Source organism: Hoplias malabaricus, chromosome 3 (genome assembly GCF_029633855.1).
Source record: "Hoplias malabaricus isolate fHopMal1 chromosome 3, fHopMal1.hap1, whole genome shotgun sequence".
Taxonomy (NCBI): domain Eukaryota; kingdom Metazoa; phylum Chordata; class Actinopteri; order Characiformes; family Erythrinidae; genus Hoplias; species Hoplias malabaricus.
This window is the reverse complement of record NC_089802.1, coordinates 21549671-21573341: the sequence shown is the minus strand read 5'-3', so window position 1 is coordinate 21573341 and position 23671 is coordinate 21549671. Positions and strand designations below refer to the sequence as shown.

General features: G+C 40.5%; 1 protein-coding gene across 3 annotated transcripts in view; it reads right to left on the bottom strand.

Moving 5' to 3' along the window:
* Positions 1-23671, bottom strand: part of trrap (transformation/transcription domain-associated protein) — a 109620-nt gene that overhangs the window by 71670 nt on the left and 14279 nt on the right. For all 3 annotated transcript variants that reach the window (XM_066663185.1, XM_066663186.1, XM_066663187.1), the window contains exons 19-36: positions 22284-22449; positions 21775-22031; positions 20442-20642; positions 13584-13735; positions 11622-11821; positions 10741-10958; positions 10455-10652; positions 9832-10092; positions 9546-9707; positions 8273-8369; positions 7958-8079; positions 6427-6597; positions 5789-5857; positions 3294-3413; positions 3033-3152; positions 2718-2882; positions 1678-1859; positions 1376-1574 (exon numbers count right to left, since the gene is read on the bottom strand). In XM_066663185.1, coding sequence (XP_066519282.1) covers positions 1376-1574; positions 1678-1859; positions 2718-2882; positions 3033-3152; positions 3294-3413; positions 5789-5857; positions 6427-6597; positions 7958-8079; positions 8273-8369; positions 9546-9707; positions 9832-10092; positions 10455-10652; positions 10741-10958; positions 11622-11821; positions 13584-13735; positions 20442-20642; positions 21775-22031; positions 22284-22449 — 3060 coding nt within the window. The remainder of the gene's footprint in view (positions 1-1375; positions 1575-1677; positions 1860-2717; positions 2883-3032; positions 3153-3293; positions 3414-5788; positions 5858-6426; positions 6598-7957; positions 8080-8272; positions 8370-9545; positions 9708-9831; positions 10093-10454; positions 10653-10740; positions 10959-11621; positions 11822-13583; positions 13736-20441; positions 20643-21774; positions 22032-22283; positions 22450-23671) is intronic.

Genomic DNA, 23671 nt, shown 5'->3' with positions numbered 1-23671 from the left:
ACCATACTCACTAAATCAAAACCCTCAATGTGAACCACATCTCCTCCCCTAGTTGTAGCCGCTGCACTATTCCATTTTGCCTCCTGATTATGCCCCAACCTCGTCAAAGCTGATTAAGGTTGAGCTGGAGGCTCATGAGCGATGGCCATTAAAGTAATCTGTGGATAAATATTCATTAGCGCTCCTCCGAGAGCTGTGGCTTGGTGCGTGGTGGAGACGCGGTGCCTTTGAGAGGTGAACAGAGTGTGTCAGCCGTAGCAGTTTGCTATCGCTCATACATATTCAGCATGGCTAGCTCACGTGCTGGATTAGACACCCAATGCTGGAAGAGCGTGACGGCAGAGGCCCTCTCTGCTGTAATTAAGCACTGGGTTGGTGTTTGTGATGTTGACCGTGGAGCACAGAAATGGTGGCCCATGTCACATAATCAGTCACACCCTCCAAGAACTCCCAGCTAACAGAGGAAAAGGGTCACAGCAAAGTCAAGCTACATGCGAGAGCTTCTTTCTGTAGCAACTACGCAATGAAATTAAAGGCAACGTTTAAATTTTAATCAAAAAACACTTTTTATATGATTCCGAGGATGTTTCATCCCCATTTGCTAGATCTCCAGGTCTAATGTGTTTACGAATCCGCAGGTTCAGTAAATCAGTAAAAAAAATTTTTTAATGTCCAATACGTTCTTTTCTCTTCTAATGATAGAGGGAGGGGGAAAAATATATATATATATATATTTGTATTTATTATATATATTTATTTATATATAACAAGGGCACTTTTTTTAGTAGAGTTCTACCCTCTTAATACAATCAATGATAAATGGAGTGTGCATATTCTCCCTGTGCTTGTGTGGGTTTCCTCCAGGTACTCCGGTTTCCGCCCACAAAGACATGCACATTGGGTTGATCGTCTCTCTAAATTGCCCATAGGGGGGTTTGTGTGTGCGTCTGCTGACAAGAGATTGGGACGCTCAGTCAGTTTATCTATTCCCATAGAGCACCATGAGTATGGTGAACATCTGACTCTTCCGTGCAGCCAACCATTGCGAATCAATGACAGCGATGTATGTATATAACAAATATCAATATTACCAAGTATAGAAAAATATATCCTAATAAATATTTTATATCATTTCAGTCTTATCACATTTTTTTAAATTTCAGTCATTTTTTTGGTCCTATCACTCTGGAGGCTTGTCACAATTCTAACTCCCAAACCTTATAAAGCTCAGATTTGATTCCACTCGTATGATCATTATACACCATGCCCAGCATCATTCAGGAACCTGTCAGGATTCCTTCTCATACCACTTCAACAACAGCGATCAAAGGCAACCATAATTAGTGTGGATATGGCTATGCTCCTTGCATCTCACCTTGGCTTTGAGCTCGTCATTGAAGTGCGGATCGTTGAACTCTACAAAGCGAAAGAAGAGGCCTCGTTTGTTGTTAATGCTGTAGTTCTTGGGGATTTCTTCCTCCATGTACTCCTTCAAGAAGGTCATGTTGCAGAGAAAGCGACCAGTGAAGGCTCGCAACAGCTGGAAGAGCAGCTCAATCTCTGAGTAATTACGTCTGTAGAAAAAACAACCTTTTGTTAGTTTTGAACAGAAAATCGTTTCCTATATTTTCTGTATAACCACTGATTTAGAGAAAATTAAAAACTCCCATCACATACTTGCAATAGCTGAGAAGGCAGTAAGCCAGTAGTTTAGGCTCCTTCCAGTTGGTGGCAGCCATGTTGTCTTTGCGGTGGCGTTCCTGGAAGGCCTCACTGACCCATACACGCCTGAGCTGGCTGACTAAAGAGTGCTGGCCAGCCAGCCATCCTTCATCATTCTTTACTATAATACTTATGATCTGCAATTTAAAAAAATATTAAATAAAATAAAATAAATAAATAAGACTACATATACTGTATACACTGATCAACAAAAACATTATGACCACATCCTTGTTTCTACACTCAGCTTCACTGAACATACAGGAGCACTTTGTAGTTGCACAGTTAAAAAAATTGTAGTCCATCTATTGTTATGCCTTCTTTCTTTGCCCCTTTAACACTGTTGTTCAATCGTCAGGAAAACCACATGACCATCACCTAACAGGAACGATTCGGTGGCAGGTCATTCTCAGTGCTGCAGTGACACTGACGTGGTGTTGGTGTGTTAGTGAGTGTTGAGCTGATATAAGCGGATCAGACAACAGTTCTGCAGGAGTTTTTAAAACTCTCAACTACCACCAACCAAATATCGTCTACAGACCACTGATGGACTAGAGGACAACTGACACACACTGTGCAGCAACAGATGAGCTATTGCCTCTGACTTCTACAAGATGGATGTGTCTCAGTTGACAGTGAGTGAATAATAATATGGTGGTGGTAATAATATTATGGTTGATTTGTGTATTTTAATATATGGCAAAAGCACAATGCTTAACATCATGAGGATAATCAATTGTTCATTGTTTTTTACCCAAGTCATTAATATTTTTAAGTCTAGGCTTTTCAGAAAATGTTGTTGAAGATATTCAAATGACATAATAAGAAAACAAGTCTCCTATGAAGTATAGTGTGATTTTGTAATCAGCATATGTAATAAAATGCTCTGTGAAGATGGCAGCAGTGTTAGTACACTACTCTGTCCACAGAAAAGGAAATTCATTTACTGTATACCCTACAGAATGAAGAGAAAATTGCATTAAAAATGTATTTACCTTAATTGCCTGGAACTGAAGGTCAAGTCGGGCGGTGCTGGTGGAAGGGGACCCGGGCCGTACCGTGGCTGCAGTGCCTGCAGGAACTAGCAGCGGGACAAAACGGCTTGGGTTTGAGGCCAAAACATCCCGAAGAGGCTTGGCGTCTTTGTGCTTCAAGAAACTCTGCCATGTAGAATAATCACCAGTTAAATATTTGGCCAGAACAAAATAGGCAAAGGACTAGTATACACAGTGTGCACCCGTTTTCTTGAAATTCAGGAAAAACCCATCCTCTCTCTAGCATATTTAAACTTTTGTAGAGTAAGACTTTACCATGAACATGCGGCTCCACTGTGGGTCATTCAGAGTCGCCTCCATCATGAACAGTTCAACAGTCTGAGACGGATGGCGGGTTAAGAACTTGATGAGAGGCTCTCGGAAGGGACTCCCCGCCTAGACAACACACACAAATATACACATAAGTCACATTCTGACTGAAATGTATCCTGCACAAAAACTTGAGACAATAGCTTTATGTAAAGAAGAGAGGAACTGTAAAGTTAAAAACTGTAAAGGAAAAAAATAAACCTGTACCTCGATAAGCATGGCTCTTTCAGTCTTCATGACCACTTCCAGCAGGGGTTTGACCAGAGTCTGTGGAGCAGCAGGGATGAGGTGGAAGAGGTTTATGATGGCTGAGCAGATTTTCATTTCCTGAAAGAAAGGATGGAGAAGGAAGATGTTGCTCTGTCATTAACTGACAACTCAACCTACAGGGGGCTGGAGTACACGCTGAACAATACAAAACTAAGAGCAAAAACATTTCAGGTACAGAATGGGGAGATACAGACAAGAGGTTTGTTGTTTTTATTTTAGATTTAATGAGATCCTAAAACTGGGACATATTTTTTTAATAAAAAAGTGAATGCAATTTTTAACGTGGTAAATATGGCACACTACTATACACAGAGAAAGATGGGGGGAAAATCCTCTACAGGGCAGTAATGGGGAATTTTTATTTCAATGCTTTAGTTACAGCCTGCAATTCAAGAAACTTAACCAACCTACACCTAAAACACAAGATAAACTGAATGTTACTCTAAAATTCTTGATTATTTTTTATTTTGACATCTATCAAAAATAATATAATATAATAATAATAGTAATAATACTAGCAGTGTAGTGCTAGAAACCCTAACAATAATAATAAATAAAAAATGGTCCCAATTTAATACAATGGGCTATTTGATAGTCAGCCTTCACAAACACACACATATATTTAGTCCAGGGTGTACCATGGCAGACTTGAGGGTGGCCAGCTGAGGACCAAAGTGAAACTTGGGAGGTCAAACACAACACCAAAGAAGAACACAGGCACAGTTACAGAGCACTTCACCAGCACAGGGATAGAGAGAGAGAGAGAGAGAAAGAACCACAAGCACAGGGCCGGGAAGGGAAGGGGCCGAGGAGGGCCTCCCAACACAGCACCATCTCACCTCCACACCCTCCACGGCAGGCTGCACCGGAGCGAGAGACAACGAACACAATCAGCAAAGCAGTGAGTGACAGCAGAGGAGTGGACAACAATTAGTGAGTGTGAGAGACAGAAAGAGAAAGAAAAGGGAAAGCAGATTGAACCTAGAGTCAAGAACAGTGCGAGAGTGAGTGTGTGAGTGGTGAAGGACATGGAGAAAATGAGAGAGAGAGTGGGACTGTGGGGTGTCTGCATTTTTTGTTGAAAAACAAAAGAAACCAATCGAGTCCTCCTCTCTCTCACCTTCAGAACATAAACAAAAGAATTTATTTTTTCTTCTACAACGACAAAGCAGAAACTTTCCTCTTGAACAAACAGCAAACAAAGACCCACAAGTGCCACAATGAGCCAGAATACACACGCTCTGATTACAAATAGTCATGTTCTTAAGTCTTCTGTAGTGTGTATACCATTAAGTTTCACTATAATGTTTGGAAGTTACATATGTTTCCTAAGTATCAACAAGTTAATCCTCTATAGATGGCAAACTTTTTAAAGCACAATAGCTGCTGATTTGCTAATTTAATATAGAACATAAAATGTGGCTTGGGCAAAATAACGCTAATGCACAGAATTTGCACAGTAAAGTTAAGAATTAATAGCTTATTCTCACTCTGAAAATCAACGAGTCATGATGAGAGGCAGCTGTTACATTAAAGAGTGGAGGGCATTGTTTCATGTCATCACAAAAGAAATCACACAGATTTTAAGGTGCTGTGATAGAGGCAAAGTATGAAGACACAGCAAAATGTAGTTTAAACATTAAGGATCGTTTCACATTATAGAACACAATATTTAGCTTCACTACCTATTATCCAAGCCTACAAAACAGGAAAAATGCAGGATCTTTTCTTTTCTTTGCAGGGCTCAATATCCAAGCTCCTCCCTGTGCCCCCACATGACCTAACCTAATCCTGTTTTACAGCAGGTGTATTTTAAGTTGCAGGAACAGAGAGTCAATTTGCATTTAATTACAATATGTTTAGAAAAAGCTGGTGAAAAAGTGAAGCTAGGGTTAGCTATGGCTTTTTTTTTGTTGTTGTTGTTGTTTTTTGGCGAGATGTGAGAAACAGCAGACCTCCTCCTTTCACCTTCTATTTCCTTTACAAGGTTATCTGCCTGTGAGATAACAAGAACCTGGCGCCCAGAGGCTTGTTACCAAACCGGCCCCAGGGAGGCTGGCACCTAATTAATCATTGATTGTAATATGGCCACTTGCACCTCCTGAGTGAGAGCAGGGTGCACTGGTAAGGCTCATACAGTCCATACACCTCAGGCCTCTAATCACCTGCTCATTACACAGAGGACTGCAGGAACAGAGCTCCACAACAGAGTGCAAGTTTTAAAAAAAATCTCCACAATATGAAGAATAACTACCTGTATGAAAAGCCTGATGTTTTACCCAACAGAATTTTTGGGGGGAGGGGGTTAATTTAGAAATTAATTAAGAAAGGTCACAGCTAAGAACATCATTGTCTCTAGCTTACTGAGGCCTGGTGAACCTCAGCTGGAGCAAGGACAAGGCCTGTATCCAAGGAAACAAGGACACACTTACGCTGCCATCGCTTCGCTGGCCTCCTTTATGAGTGAGCACCACCACCTCCATCCATTTTCTCAAGTGTTGCTGAAGGAAAAAAAAATGTATATATACACATACATATACACACAAACGCTCTTGACAAGTCTGTTATGTCTATAACTATGCACTGCTAAAAATTATATCACTTTGCATCACTAAAGCAAAGCAGTAAATATAGAGACATTTTCATGAAACGCCTATAAATGGAAGATATATTCATGATAGGTCATAAAACTGTTTCTGCTTGAATCATGATTTGATGGGCATCATATCTATAAACATAAAAACATGTTAGATATACTTTGTGCTAAACAATAAAGAGGGGGGTGGATGTTCAGAAACATTTGCCAAATTAAGCTAAACAAATTAAGGAAAAGACTAAAACAGAAGAAAACTAGGGGCAAAAACTACATTCTCTTGTTTTAAATGCTGAGGTAAAGACTTGAATATATGCAGTCTTTAATACATACTATACACTAGTGATAGGTACAACAGATAAGTGCATCTCGAAATATAGGCAGCAGTATTTTCTATTCCCAAACAACAAAACTCTGAAAACTGCTGCTATAGATACATTACAGTGTTCCACATCAATACGAGCCCATCTATCTCACCATCATCTGGTCACAGAACTTGTCGTTGAAGGAGTTTGGGAAAAGGCGAGTAACGGAAGTGAGTCTGTTGACAACGTTCAAGGTTAGGCTGCGATAGTCTCCCAGCATCATCAGCAGAGGTCGCATGTGAGTGTGAATCTGATCCACTTCAATAGTGGCCCCCTCCAAGAACTGAAGACAAAAGGACAAAATAAATGAATGAATATTTAGTAAATAATATCTAAACACAGCTACACATAAGGTACTTTAGGCTAAGATTAAGACCTTTAAAAAAAACAACACTACATTAAAAGTTTATTATGATCTTTGAGTGGTTTTATCAAGGGGAGAAAAAAACCCTCAAGGTTGATTTCTCTTAGAACTAAACATATTGTTTATAAAAATTACATCAGCAGTGAAATTTGTAATATTTTATTATTATCAGGATAAGCGTATTAGTGCTGTGAATCGAAAGCAGTTCAAACACATTTTGGTTTGGTCGCTGTAATGATGAGCAGAACAAAGAACAGGTCTCAGCTCTAACAAATCATTCACACATTCACCTCCTGCCTGTGAACCCTTGGAATGACAAAACAGCAACCAAATGCTCAACACCTCTATTTATACACATGAGCTCAAAAAATAAATAAATGGAAAACACCACACTGCCACTGTCACACACCAGAAATGAATGGGAGGTATCTGTTTCAATTGCTTATAATGTGTAAATAGCCCTCATAGCCTAAATACAGTAAAACATTAACCACTCGATGAGAACCATAGCCTCGAGATTGGAATTTGTTGGATTTTGGAGTTATTAAGGGCAAATCTCACATTTCTGTTTTATGTCTCAACCACAAGAGGCAGAAATTCTACAATGATGTCATCACACAAGCTCCTACTGATGAGTCAACAGAAGACCTGTCCTTTTGAGGCTGCAATATAGGCTTTGGAACACAATTACTGACAATTAACAAAGCTATTCTCCCCAAGAGCTTGACAAATGTGCTGAAGATGCAGATCAGGTCTGTTGAGGGTAGAACTGAATTCTTGAAACTGTTGGGTACTTTGTCCTTGCAAAATTAGTTTAGACACATCTGGAATTATTAAATCTTCTGGTGTTTAATGAGAGTGGTCATTTAATTGCTTTAATAACACAGAGTCATTTATGTTGTTTTGTGAAATTAAAACAACATATACATCATGATAATTAAATACATCTTTCCCTAGACTGCTCAAATGTGAAGAAACAGGATTTTACGCAGTGGTCCAAACAAAATGCACCAACTTTCAGTCTTATCCTGTCAACAGTGGGGGTGCAGAAAAACTCAAAGCCCAGTGTATCTCCATTAGCAGTGGAAAGGCCACTCTAATAATGCCCAGGCTGGCCTTCCGCGGTGAGATGATGCATCACAGCCACATTCATTTTCCTCTCCGCCTGCCTCACTCCATCCTGTATTGATTGTTCCTGGCAGAACTCATTAGTGGCAGCAGGGCAGGGGGAAAGGGAGGGAGACAGGAATGAAAGGAGAGCGAAAGAGAGAATACTGACCTTTCTCATGCAGGCCTCCCCAGCCTCCTGCAGCTCACTGTTGGTGGAATTGAGGGCCTTGAAGAGCGCTGCAATGATCTTCTCTCTGGACTGGGGCAGGTAGTTGCAGGCCGCTAGGGCGTCTGCGCACACACCCAGAGGAAAAGTGGTCAGTGGGGTGGTAGAATATACTCATTTCCACAGATTACTCACAACTTCTACCAAGCTCTGTCTGACACATATCAGGCATTCTGAATTGAACAACAGATTTTTATTTCTATAAAATGTTATTAGCTTAATTCCTTTAGTTCTTAATGCACACTGAATGTGACTCACTTAGTGCAGCAATGCGTAATGGCACCAGAGAGGGTAGGCTCTTGTAGCAGGGAAGCTTCATCAAGGCAGCATCCTCAGCTTCACACAGATTCAATAACTACAAAAAAATAAAAATACCGAAGAGAAAACACAAGATGGTCAAGAATCCAAAAAGGTGAAAAATACTACATTGATACTCAAGTAAAAGTACTGTTACTTGGGTAAAATAATAACATAAATATGTTAAAGTACATTCCCAAGGTAGCAGCTTAAACAACTAATTTACTGAGTAGAAGTTAATTGCAACTAAATAACAAAAACTGAAGTTCAAAAGGTCAAAGGCATGGCAAATTACAAAGCAGTACAGATGCAGTCATCAACAAAACAAAATGTAATTGTAAATATATGCAGGATAAGGTGTAAAATGTCCTATGCCAATCCATTAAAGCTACACTAGCGGCTTTCTGAGCCCATTAAGCCCATGACACCTCCAAAAGACTCAACAGTGAAGTCTGGTATACCAGACCCACCATTCTACAAGCTAGCTTTACAGTCCTACCATTCCCTTAACCATAAACAACCGTAAATCTACACTGGCCTCCCTGGTGACTAAGGCTGTACCTAGCCCCACTAGCACTGTTAATGCATACTCAGTGCCACCAGTTCCATGTGAGTATAACATGCTACATCACCAACAACCACAAAAACACACACAGCATGCCACTCACCTGCCGTATCCTCCATGTACATAAAACACACCTCAGCCACTCCATCTCTACAGTGTATTTTCTAAACTATCCTGTGCTCTTCTTATCCACGCTCTATCTTATAACACTGACTAGACCTTTCAGTTGCTTCTGATAACTCTTTCACAGCTGCTCTTAGTTTTCTGCCCCTAATGACGAACTGCACAAGCAACAGACTTGACAAACTTAGTAGACTTGGCTACAAATCCCAATAATGAAATCAAACGCTCAAACAAAAACAAACAAAAAAATAATAATTTAAGTAAGAAAATATGAAACACTAAAATGAGACAGGTCTTTTAATCAAACGTACTATGTACAACTAATTACAGCTCCTAATTACAGCTGCTGCTTTGTATGTATGAAAAAGCATATATTTGAACATGAATGATTCAAAATCAAAACATTTCTGCAGCTAGGCTTCCATGGATTATATATTGTGTAGGGAATGATACACTTTGACAATGTTTAAACAAAGTTTTTGTGCTAATTATATTTGACTTTAATTTATAATTAAAAAAATAATAATAATAAAAATAAATTCTTACCTCAGTGTAGAAGACTTTGTGTTCGACTACACTAAGGTCCATGGTGAAAAGCCGTGGCTGCAGGGTAGTGCAGAAAGTGTTACCCTCCATCAGACCGATCTGTGCATTTGCAGGCTGGTGGCGAAGGAGGTGTTTCTTAGGGGGAACCATGTCCTGCAATACCTGAGAGAAAATAATTCAGGACTTTTTAAGTTTAAAGAATGAACAGTAAAAACTATTTGAAAGCATCTCTTCAGCATTTTTGTCCATGCACATCAGTGGTCTGAACATAAGACAAAGTGGACACCTCTTTGTGCGGCTCCATGATGATGGTGACACTCTTGCCAGTGACCTGAGCGAGCACCTGCAGGGAGTGCATGGCCTGTTTTCTCACTGTGGAGTTAGGGGAAGTGACCTCTCGCACCAAGTCGTGGGTCACCATGCGGAAGGACTTGTCCTGAGCAGCCTGCAACTCGTCTGACTTCTCTTCTTCCTTCAGCGGTGTAGCACATCGCACAAGCAGCTGCTCCAGTGTTGTCTTTGCCATGGCAACCGCACCATTAGAAACCTGGGGAAAAACAACAGAGGAAAGAACGAAATGTTACGGTCATATTTTCTTTAAGAAAGCTGGTGCCTTAACAAAAAAGCAGGCTCACACATCACTTGTAATTCAAACTTCATTACAAAAATCCCAACATAATTCAATAATTCATTCATTGCCTGTAACCGCTTATCCGGTTCAGGGTTGCGGTGGGTCCAGAGCCTACCCGGAATCCCTGGGCGCCCCTTAAAAATAATCAATATTTAAAAAGCTCACCATAATCTGATTACATTTTGTTAAAAGGTAACCTATTTCAAATACAGTACTTGAGTCTGTTGTCAGATTTCATAACCAAATTGTGATCTTACTGCATCCACCACTGCTCATACCTCGCCTGTGAGGTCCATCATGACGAAAAGCAGAGCCTTGAGAAAGGTGAGCTGGTTTTGTAGAACCCAGATGAGAGGAAGCCTCTCCATGAGGAACTTGATGGATACCACTCCACCTAGCTTGGCGTACCAGGCCTGCTCATAGCAGCATGCACACAGACGCTCCACAATATAGGAGAAGAGGGGCAGTTGACATGCCTGACAGAAGCAAATAGTAAAGTTTAATGTTTGCCATCTAAATGGCTCATACTTACAGCATAACGGTATTTTGTCCAGAATGTCTCACCCTCTCCTTGGATCCCAAGATAATGCTAGCAACGTCAAAGATAACAGCAAGTGCCACTTCTCCAATCTTGCACAGCTCTTTCTCTTCGTAAGCCATGCAGATCGCAATGGCGTCAATCAACACCAGAGGGTCCATTCCTTTAGAGCCGTTCTCCTCACTGTGAAACATCGCTGTGCTCGGTTGACTGCTCTGTTGGTAGCATGGCAGTAGGAAAGGCCCTACAAATCACAACAAACAAAAGTAAACCTGGGGTCCCATAATTCAACCTCTCAGCTCGCTTATTAACATGGCTATAAGAGGGATCAGCTAATATCCAGTACTGTAGGTATTCAGAAACAATGACCGGTGTGCATACAGGAGTATACTGGTAAACCACTGATCATATTAGACTCCTTTTACTGAGTCTGAACTCAAAATAAAAACTTTAAAAATTATTTAAAAATGTTTACATTTTTTTAAAAAGGAAGAGAGTGAAAATTATTATTACATAGTAGAACACAGATCTACAGTTTATCTGCCCATAAAAACTTGTTCAGAACAGAATCTGCACAAGAGAAACATTTTCAGCCAATCAGCTCATATCTATCAATTTAGGAAGTCTGCTACTAATTTCTCCCATAACATAAATCAGTTTCTTAAATGCCGCCAATACCAAATGATACACACAAATCAAACACAGAGCATGTGCACAGTTTTTTTATTTCTGTATCCTGTATTTGGCAAACCACTCTATTGGCCTCCCACAGTCCAAGACAAGAACACCCACCTCACCCCCGCCAAAAAAAGAAATAATAGACCAGCAATAACATATTATAATGCTGAAAATGCAAGTACTTTGAGGTGTTCACTTTACAGCCTGTATAAAATATGCTAGGTCTTACCACACTGCTGAGCCACAGCAACCATGGTGTAATGGCGAATGAGACTGGCCACGAATGGCAGGGCACTGGGCCGCAGGTCTTTGATGACTGCAGACATGAAGGCTCCTGTCAGTGCCTGCTCGAAGGTCCTGCGTGCAGGTGTGTCCTGGGCCTTGTACCGATGGGAAATTATCACATTGGGGATCCACTTCTCTGTAAAACTACAAAGCAGAAAATGTAAAAGTATTTAAAGCCCCATTCACATCAACATTTCATGTACTTTTCCACTATACAAGAGCCATGATTTGAATATACAAATGAAGCAATTCGGCTTGATTAGCCAACGCAAAAGGCTGTCTGCGTCCCAACAGCTGAGCTTTATGAGAGGATTCTGCTTTGTGTTTGGCTGGCATTTGGTTGCATGTTTCATTATTTACCCCAGCTGATAGGGACACTATGATGGAGTGATTGTTTTATCCGCGCTTAAGCTTGTGTTTTATAATGCCAAATGCCAGCGGCAGCGGTGATGGATTGCTCCATTTCATTATCGCTATTTAAAAGACTTTGGCTTTGGGAGAGACGCAGAGCGGAGGAGGCAGCTAGAAGGGGGAGGGAGCGGCGGCGGATCAATTCAAATTCATACCACTGCCACTTGAATGGGACTCCATTATACGGGCTGGCATTTGCGATATTAAGAGAGCGCTCTGCTTTGTGAAAAGATGCCTTTTCATGGTGACCGGCGCAGTCTGCCGCGCTGGAAGAGGACGTCATGTATCAAGACTTTTGACAGCGACAGCCGCTCTGCCCCCCCTTCATAACTGACACACTTCATTATCTTTGGCGGGGGCGCGGGCGGCAGGCTTTTGGGGTAAACAGACAGAGAGAGAAAGTCAATTAGCCCCGGCGTGGAGATCAATTCCTGGGTAATGTGACCCTCCCACCCTTCCACAGCACAGCGGCCACTAGAAGTGTCTCTGAGTAATTAGCCCTTTTAACATGGCAGACAGTGGCAGGCACGCCACAAGAAGCCTACAGGAACTGCTTGCAGAGTACACACTGGGGGTGGGAACACAGTTTATGCCTTGAAGTTCAAAAAACAGGACTGCTATGTTTCAGAAGGACCTTAAGAATGTACAGTGCCACTCAAAACATATACCTCCATTAATGTGAAAGAGCATGTAACAGCCAGTGCAATAGGTATTAACTTTAATGGGATTTAAGCATCTTAAACCCTACCATTCCAAAGGCTTGGAGTCACCAAAATTTAGTTTAAAATTACTTTAAAACTAATACACCCATTCTGATTCTGTGGATCTTAATTGCAGGCCTTAAGGATGTGGAAATACAACTTGAACAACTTGGAATATTATAACTAGTTAGCTTGTTGCTTACATATTAGCTTGTGACAAGAGCATAGGATTGGAGTACTGTAGTCTTCTTTCAATTATTCGAATGCTAAATACTGAAATAAACGGAACGCACCACCATTAATATACAGTTTGCTAACAAACTGGTTAAGTGGTTGTTTCTTAACATTACTGAGCTGCTCTTTTCACAGAAACAGAAGGAGCTGAATTATTTTTACATTATTATTTAGTCTAGATTTCTGTTTATATTGTAATGTTATATATATATATATATATATATATATATATATATATAAAAATCTACCATCTTTTTATGTATTTCTTTTTACTGCAATATTTTAATTGTTTTATTGGAATTTTATGATTTTTATTCTTGCTTTTAATTTAACTGTTTCTTCTGTAAAACACTTTGAATTGCTTTTGTATGAAAGGTGCCCTATAATTAACTTGCCTTGCTTTACCATAATTATCAAATGTGAAGAGTATATCTGAATTTTGCAACGCCAAACCTAAATCCTATTATAACCAAGTGATAGGTTACACAACAAGTTGATGTTTGTTTTGCCTTTTAAACAGTTGAAATGTTGTGGGTCAGATATAGTGCTGGTGGTCTTACTTGGGGTGGGCAAGGAGTTGGTAAAGGGCGTGTTTGTTGTCCTCTAAGCTTGTCATGGCCACCAGAAAGCACTTGATGACCTCCCAAGCTTGTCTCCTATAATATGGCTCAGTGTTGGCACTCTTCAGGCAGTCCAGAGCTGTCTCTATGGCCTGGGAACATCAACAAGGAGTGAACTCGTACACCACAAAGACAACCAGAGATATAAAAAGATACAGCATGACATTTATCATAAACAGAAGCATTCATCATAAACAACCGCTGACTCCAGCCCAAAATAAAACGTCCCAAACATCCATACAGTTCATTCTTCAAGAGCGTTTGGGAAAATAAATATAACTCAAAAGATGCAGTGTTACGATTACAGCTGGATAAAATGGACAAATATCCACACTGAGGAAAAAATCCATCTGTGAAAGCTTGATATTATGAGGTTAAAGTAATACAAAATCAATCTTATGATGAAAGGGCAATGTCCTGTCATAGTTAAAATAAAAGGATCAGGGCTAACAAACATTAGCTTTACCAGGAAGACAAGATGATATTACATTAAAAGATGTGTAAAGAGAACTAATGGAGAACAAGTAATAATTAACACAAACCAGATCAAACTTGAGCAATCCAAGCACTACTATATAGTGCTTATACTATATATATATATATTCATTCATTATCTGTAACCGCTTATCCAGTTCAGGGTCGCAGTGGGTCTAGAGCCTACCTGGAATCATTGGGCGCAAGGCGGGAACACACCCTGGAGGGGGCGCCAGTCCTTAACAGGGCAACACACACACACAGATACACATTCACTCACACCTACGGACACTTTAGAGTCGCCAATCCACCTACCAACGTGTGTTTTTGGACTGTGGGAGGAAACCGGAGCACCCAGAGGAAACCGACGCGGACACAGGGAGACCAACTCCTCACAGACAGTCACCCGGAGCGGGAATCGAACCCACAACCTCCAGGCCCCTGGGGCTGTGTGACTGCGACACTACCTGCTGCGCCTATATATATATATTAGTAAAAGCACTATATATAACAAGTTATTAGAATTATTAATACACAAAATACATACACAATCAACAAGGCTCTAATAAATAATTTCTACTGTTGTGTAACCCTAGTAAATACACTACAAATTACAAATTTGTTCTATTGCATGTCACATACAGCACTTTCATTATGTGTTGTTAGACGTTTCAAAGTGAAATGTATCCTTCTCCATTTGCTGTGTTTCTTTGGACGCACTTAGGAACCCATCACACACACACTAATCTACTCTGGCCCAGCGAACACGGCCACTCACACCATCAGAGTTATGAAGAGACAAGTTAAAGTGGTACAGAAGATGAGCTAATTAGCCTGACTCAAGGACAGAGAAGGCAGCGCTGTCTTAATAAATTCCAGCCACTGCCTGCAAGACAACTGACAGATTTGACAGGCACTTCAGAAGACATGGAAAGAAAAGATTATGTGGAGGGCTGCACAATATAGAAAAAAAATTGCAATAATATTGCATCATATTGCAATGGCAGTGTGCTTTGAAATGTATTAAAAGCTGTGTTAAATCAATACCATGACACTGTTAATGTGGAGGCATTTATATAAACACTCAAATGATATTGTAATCGATCATTTTCATGTAAGTATCTGCCATTGCTCCTAGGAATAGTACTACATAACCATTTATTAAATTTATAAAACTGAAACTAGATCTACATGGATTCTCATCATAGAAATCATATGGGATAATTATTTCTGGATAACAAAATGCACTACATTCAAGGACCTTAGGCTTAAGCATAGCTGCTCCAGAGCATCTCATTGCATTGCCAATGTTCTTGCATGGAGACTGATCAAACTGTGTGTACAGTTAAACATCTGTGTTAGTAATGGGCGCACCTTATTTCACTTAAAAGGTGACATTCATTATTTTAATAATAAAAAATAAAATAAAAGCACCATTTTTGCTCCCTAGGTGGGTAATATTCACTTACTGCAGTTTCAGATTACTTAAGGTAGTATGTCTCCAAATTAGTGGGACGGCTAACTGCATTACTGAAAGTGATACAAAAAGCGAGTAACAAATGAGTTTCTGTGGTAATACAAACAGTGAATAAATCTTACAGGCAAGTTAAATTTCAGCCACATACAAACAACAGTCGTTTTTTCCCCTCCCCCCTCTCAAACATATCGTTCCACCTTAAAAACACACAAGCTTCTGAATGTAAACAAACCAGAGAACATCGTAGATGTCCCCTTTCATAAAAACATGTCAATAAATATATGGACCCAGTGTATTTGTAATGGTTTGCAGTGGGGAGGAAATATATAAATAATTATTAAAAATAAATAAATACATACATCAAATTTACAAATTTGTCAATGCCAAGGATTTGGATATTAATATGGATCATTAGTTATCTTCAGCATTATTGTAATCAAAAGTCAACAACATTACAATAAAGATTATATGAAATATTTTACAGATCCTTTTGCAGTTACTTTATTTATGGAAAACAAATGGCACACAAGTTGAAAAAATTGGGGTGTGAACCAGAATAGAAGGGCCAAAAAAAAAATCTTAAAGAATGCCACTGTGCTTGAATTCCTAGGAGTCCTGTGCTGCTCTGCCTTGTTGAGACAGTATAATAAATGTCATCCAACCTTGTACACATGTACCAGCCCCAAGAGAACTGTCTGTAAAAACCATGTCCATTTTTCAAACACTCAAGGCCCTTTCCCCACCATGGGTACTCAGCCCTTTAGTGAATATCTTCCCCACATAACTGGAGGTCCTTATTGAATGAATCTATGCAGCACTAAATCAAACTTTTCCTTCCTTGTAGCGCTCAGCAGACAAGCTCCAGAAACCACAGCATGTGGGGCAAGATGCTTTCTCACGTCTCAACACTACACTTCATTTAAAGCCACCAAACTCAGACTAGAGATTGAATACATGCAGAAGCACCAAGGTGACAGAGAGAATGGGGAGATTAATCAAAGCCTCAGTGAAGGAAGTTAAGCATGAGCATTGAATATCCCCACTTTAAGACTAATAAAGGATTAGATCTTATCTTATCCTAAGATCAATATTTGCACATGGCTGAAGTCTAACTTGTCTGTAAGTTTTTAATTATTTGTTTGAAATACCAAAAAACTCATTTGTTACTAAACAGGTAGTTTAGTTTTGTCGCATGTTTAGTCTGTGTTTACTTTCATGCCGTTAGCGGTCTTCTGAATTTAGAGTCAGTAAGCAATCTGTAACAGGAAAATTAAGTCAATATTACGCTCCTATGGCGCAGGAATAGAGCAATATCCTCATTTGGAAATCTCTTCATTGTCTAAAATACTCCAGATGCTGTTTCTCTGCCATGAGCAGAGAGAAACATTGAGAGCCTAGCTAGAGCCCAGGGATGAGACCCTTTTTAAAAAAAATAAATAAATAAAAAAACATTTTCTGACACTGGGGCTTCTTAATCATAGTAGACCAGTTTCCAGAACACAAACAGACTGGAGAAGTAGCAAATGGTAATATTTTTTATTTATTTATTTAATACAAATAGTGACTGTCTCCTTTAAACTACTGTAATAGTTTATCAGCCTATACTTAGCAAGATGAAACAAGACCCGTTTTTCACTACAGAAACTAAAGGGACATGAAGTAAGGGACAGGCACTTGCTCAGGTAAGGAGAGAGAAATGGAGAAAGAGATGAGAAGGGAAGAGTGGGCTCTATTGAAGGCAGAGGCCAGTTTAGTTCAGCAATTATCACCACTGACACTAGTAAATTTTTGAGGGGGAAAAACACTTATGCACTTTCAGACAAGCACAAACCCGCAACACCCCACAGGAAGGCTGAGGGCTGCCGCTGGTCCTCTTGGGGACAGTGTGAGTTATGGCGCATTGGTTTGACGCACCAAAGCTTCTCTTAATCCAAACAGACAGAGCCGGGCTCTGGGCTACACTGAACAGCAGCTGCCGCCCGCAGCAACCGCAGGGCGCATGCAAATGAAATTAAGCTGCGGAGGCGCAATGGCGGGGAGGCATCCATCTTGAAGGCGCGAACGCAATTACAGAAATGACAGTTCTGTTTTCCCAAGTAGCGGCGGGCAGCAGGAAGAGCCATTAGCTGCAGCAAATAATCCCGTCTGCACGGCACGGGGAGATTGATTAAAGGAAAGGGGGCGGGCAGGAGGAAGGAGATGAGAGCAGCTTACAGCCTGATGATCTCTTTAATTACCTGGGGAGGCCTGTCTCATCTCAGACACGGTTCTATTTGACAAGGATTCATCACACAATGAGAATCCCTGCCCCTGCCCCTCCCCTGTACACTTGGAGCCCAAATTGAAACACAATAGCATGCATGCTTTGCAGCTTTCAATACAAGATAAATTAATAAAAAAGATGAAGGCCTCTATTTCTTTTCCCAAGAGAAGAAATAATAACAAGCATACCTAAATACAGGGCTCACCTAATACTACACACAGTGAATGGTCACTACAGGGTTTTCATCTACAGTGAATATAGTATTTGTTATTATTCAGGGGGTAAACCGGACTTCACAATTGGTAAAAATAAGCAGACTAATTTGTAATTCATTAAAACGTAGTGCTAATGAGAGAATGGAACTCATATTAGTCAAACTGGAATCTCATGTTGACTCCCATTTATGTGATTCACGACTCAATTCAGTCTTAAACGTTTAAACCTCCCAACTGATTCAATTTGGAACAGCACCCACCAATTAAACCTTTGCATTTCAACGAGAATGGTGGAGCAGCAGGTAGGGTCCTGGAGTTGAGGGTTCGAGGGCCGCTCTGGATGACTATCTGTGAAGAGTTTGATGTGTTTTCCCTGTGTCCGTGTTGGTATTCTCTGGGTGCTCCGGTTTCCTCCCAAGGACCTTGGTATGTGGTTTGGCCATTCACAAGTATCCATAGAATTGAGTAAAAGTGTGTGCATGTGTTGCCTTGCGAAGGACCGGCACCCAGTGATTCTAGGTAGGCTCCAGACCCACCATGATCCTAAACTGGATAAGCGGTTACAAAGAATGAATAAATGTTTGCCTGTGGCACACAGGAGTACGTGGTGTAACACGGATTACAAGAAAAAGGACAGTGTCACTGATGCGAAGAACTTAATACTGACCCCTGCTGAGCATTTTCTAAATGTGAGTATGTACAGTATGTGACTGAGTCAGAATTTTAAAAACCAACTCTGTGAAGAGCTTTGCATCTAAAATGCTCAATAAACTTGAAGTAGCTGGCCTGCATGCAAGTTAGATATTAAGTATTCTAGCTAATGGAACTGCTAATTTAAAACAAATTGAGTTAATGGAGATCAATTCCTTTAAAATCAGTCAATCAATCTTATTTATTCATTTATTGTGTGTAACCTCTTCACCGTATTCAGTGTCAGTGTCAGCCTGGGTCACTCTTAGGGAGAGTGTGGTGCCTTTTGCCACTTAACGCGGCCAAGAACCACCTATATGCTGATGTACAGACAGCCAATAAGAATGCAACTGCCAGTGAGGCCAGGTTTGTGCACTGAAAGTATGAGACTCTCCATCAACTTGTGGGCAGAGCGTCTGTGGATGAGACAGGCCCTGAGCTAACCTGGAATCCCTGGGTAAAAATGCAGGAACACATCCTGGACAGGGCACCAGTCTATCACAATGTCCATATGCATGACTGTGGGTGTGTGAAGAATTCTGAACAACCAATGCACCTACCAACCTGGGGATTTGGACTGTCACAAAACCTGGAGGACAGAAAACTGTGAGGAGCACCTGGAGAAATCCCACGCAGTCAGGAGGGGGAATACACCAAACTCCTCACAGTGACCCAAACAGGGTTTGAACTCACTCAACCTGCCCATCACTTTCTAATGCACTTTGCAATTTATTTCCCAGCATAAACTGTTCTTATGTGAGAAAGCTATTACCGTGTTTCCCCGAAAGTAAGACAGTGTCTTACATTCTTTTTACCCCCGAAAGTCCCACTATGTCTTACTTTCGGGGTATGTCTTATATTGGTAAAAAATGTCGATTTTTGTTTTAACCATAAAATTAACATTTATTAACAACCTGAACAGTATGGTATTCACCATAAAACAGTTTTATAAAAGCAAGTGCCAAGAATGTCTTGTTACAACCGTATCATGACGGTATTTCCATGTATAACATGTAAAACAATGAAAAACGGTAAGAACGAACAGTTTGAATATGTTATACTGGAAGATAAAACAGATTTATTCCATATCAACCATGGCCATGCCAATCAGAGCGGCCACCAGCGGCTGCACATGAGAGCACTGAGGCTGCGTGTTGGACCACGGACAACATTACTGCTGCTCCCGCGGCCTCCACATCCCTCCGCTCATTCCGCTCCAGATCCGTCCGCATCCCGCAGTTAATGCAGCAAAAGGTACCGGTACTATGGCTTATATTTTTCCAACGTACAGTTTACTATGTCTTACTTTCGGGGTACGTCTTACATTAGCCGACCCCCCTAAAACCCACACTGCGTCTTACTATCGGGGGTGTCTTACTATCGGGGAAACACGGTATATGTTCTATATAAACTACGTTCCAGGTTTAGCACTGCTTAATTTATGTCCTTAAAACTGAAGGATTCTCTACAGTGAAAGGAGTGTTATGCAATACCTGCAGCTAATAATGCGAGTAAACAAAAGTTTTGTTTTAAATTATCAAGGCTCTTGATATCATGGCACCCCAGCGACTAAGTACTCTGAACTGTGAACGTCTAAGACAAACACCTTGAAAGATCCAGATTAATCAATCTCCAGGTTTAAAAGGGCAGCACAGTATGAAACATTTGGGATTATATACCTTCTCCATGGGTAGTTGAATGGAGGCTTTGCAGTCAGTAAATTCTGCCTTGATGCTGGGGCCCTGCACTTCAGTCACCACGTACTGTAGCCTCTGGGACTCCTTCAGCATCTTTCGGTTGCTGCCTCCAAATTTGCCCAGCACCCGGTATGCCACATGAGAGATAGTCTCTGCTGGATTCCTCAGTGTTCGCCATAGGGCCTGCAAGAAAAGAAAGCAATGTAACTTTAAAACTAGCCAATTAGGACGGGAGGCGTTTACTCAAACAGATGGATATATTGACTCATCTTTTCTGTTTACATAACTAGATCATATTATCATATGTTTGAACAAAAATGATAAAGAAATGTGCAATTTTAATAGTCCACATAAATTTAATTCGGGTTTTTGACTGAAAGGTCACGTCGTACCCTAGATTAATCAAACATTTTTTCAGGAAACCTTGTTCTATACATAAAATAGCTGTGTGTTAAATCCCATACACCTTAAACAAACAGAAAATGACTATATTAATTGAGCAATCAGGTACAGATCACCCAAAAAAGGTGGATGCGTGCAGTTAATGGGGCTGCACTGAAAACAGTTTTTGGGGCTTCGGAGCTTCAGCCAGATATTCGGTGAGTGGGGTGGTGTATATTGTTGTCATTAACAAGGTTCGCTTCCGACCCCTGATTTAATATCACCCTCTAATTTCAGGCACAAACTGTGGCATCGCCTCACTTCGTTGTAAGTGTGTTAGCATGTTAGGCTGGGGAGAGCAATGTTTTTACTGCTGGAGCCTGAATGTGGTGGAGCGTTGCCTTTAACCGAATACATACCCATGAACAAATATCTGAATACCCGAATATTTGGGGCCAGCCCTATTGTTCAGAAAATCAGCTCTCTGCACCTGGTGTAAAATTAAAGCCACACTACTGGCTTCCAGCATGGCTCCACTCACCGAGTCGCTCACTAACTCATATATACATGGGGCCACTAAGAGCATGGAGTGCACACAAATAAACCAAGCTTTGAGCTGTAAAGCTGACAAAAATGTACTTTACCATGCTTCCTTTTAAGTAGGATGCTGTATCGTGTTAGGCAGGTTTAGGCTTCGTTCAAGACTTTTATTTTGACAAGGCATGTGGAGTAGAGGGTTACCTTTATCGCCACATTTATTCAAAAAATATCCAAATCTCAAAATTATAAACCGAATACCTACACAACAAACGAATATCCAAAATATATATAACAAAATAATTTTATCTTGCCAAGTTTAAACATAATTCATTCATTAAAATTTACACAAAAAAGCAACCAAATAAGAAAGGTTCAAATAAAATAAAAAGCTTGCCTGCATGAGTTCTGCGCGGACTGGCTGGATGTGGTCATAAAGGAAGTCAGGTTGCAGGTTGTCCACGCAGAGCTCGAGAGTGCGCAGGCCCTGGCTGACCAACGTCTGGGACCCGTTTAAGGCAGACACCAGAGGGTCCATCAGCATGGGCAGGTATGGCAGCAAGGAACTTAGTCTCACAGGCACTGTCAGACACAGCTCCACAAAGAGATCCTTCATGTGCTGCTTATGAAGGCCACTCTGGAGCATGTTCAAACCTGAGAGGAAAGAAAATTACGTATTAATGTATTCAGTATAATGTAACAGTATTCTGTGATTTCGTACAACACAGTATAAAAAAGCCATTACAATTAATATAATAACAATAATGTTCCAGTTTCATGCTACCTTAAAAATGAAAAAAAAAATGTTTTATTCTCCTATACTGTCTGCTTTAAAAACTCTCAATTTTTTCCATTTGGGTACAAATAAAATAAATAATCACTGTGTAAATGTGTTGTAATGCTTACCCTGCAGGAGGTTGGGCAGCAGGGGCAGGAACTCTTGATACAGCAGGTCATGACTGCCTCCGCCAATCGAGCGGAACAATGCTCTGAGCAACAGGAAATAGTTGTAGGGCTCTTTGGCTGACTGGGCTAGCTCCATGGAGCTGTTGACAATCTTGTGGAGGTGAGGCTGAAAGAAATATATAAAGGGAAAATAAATATATATAAATCCTCTGAAATTTCCTGAAAAGTTGGGACACTTGCAAAATGCAATAAAAACATAAAACTGTGATTTGCTAATTCTCTTGAAATTTTTTTAAACTGACATATGTATAAAGATTTTACACAACTTGATTGTGTTTTGCAATTTAAACCTATTTTAAATTTGACGCTTTCTACACACTCCAAAACAATGGGGAGGGGCAAAATAAAAGCGTAAGGTTTATAGAAAATCAATGTCACAGTATTTTGAAGCATTACACTATACACAGGTGAATACAAATGATATAAATGTTGCATTCACCAAAGTCTCAGTCACTGCACGCAAAAATAGGTCACTGCTCATCACTTTATGACAAACGTCATAAGAGAATTCTCAAAGCGGTTATGGTCCGCGCTGTTGTAGTAGATCCACCAAGGAAAAAACGTGTCACGGTCTCTAAACACAGTGCTGCATCATTTAAAGTGGAATGGAAAATGAAGAATAAAGGTTGTAAAGGCGTATGTGCCTCAATATGTTCTCCTACAGGTAATACTCACTATTTGGGGACATGTGCATCGAGCTCTATGTAATGTATCGTAGTTTGTCATAGTTTTACTGTTTAATACACCTGTGTTCAATTTCTGTGCTCTGTTCTCATTGGCTGTTGACGGGACTTGTTCAGCATTGACTTGGAGAAGACACTACGCGACCATGCCCAAATTCAGGTCGGAAAAAAATCAAACATGTTTGATATGCTGGTCTGAAATGTGATTTGGAGTCTGAGCCCCTCGCACACTACATGATCTTCCCCCTGACTGACACCTGCAACTGCACCAGAGCCAACCAGCACAGACTTGGCCGGACTGGAAATTGGGGTTAAAATCAGGCTAAAAGTCGTGTAGTGTAACCCCAGCTTGAGATGGACAGAAAGGCAATGGAAACGTATTGTGGTCAGAGGAGTACATACTGTTTTGGGGAAAAACGAATAATGGATTCTACCAAAGATTCTGCCAAAGATGAAATAGACCATCCAGAATGTTACCAAGGAAAAGTTCAAAAGCCAGCATCTGCAAATGCCTAGGGGTTCATCAGTGCCCACAGTATAGATGACCTACATGTTGGTAGACGGCAAGGAACTCTATGTCTACTTCATGTTCTATATTGAGGACAATGCGAGGTTTCTTACAGCAGCAAGTTACAGCAGTGTGGT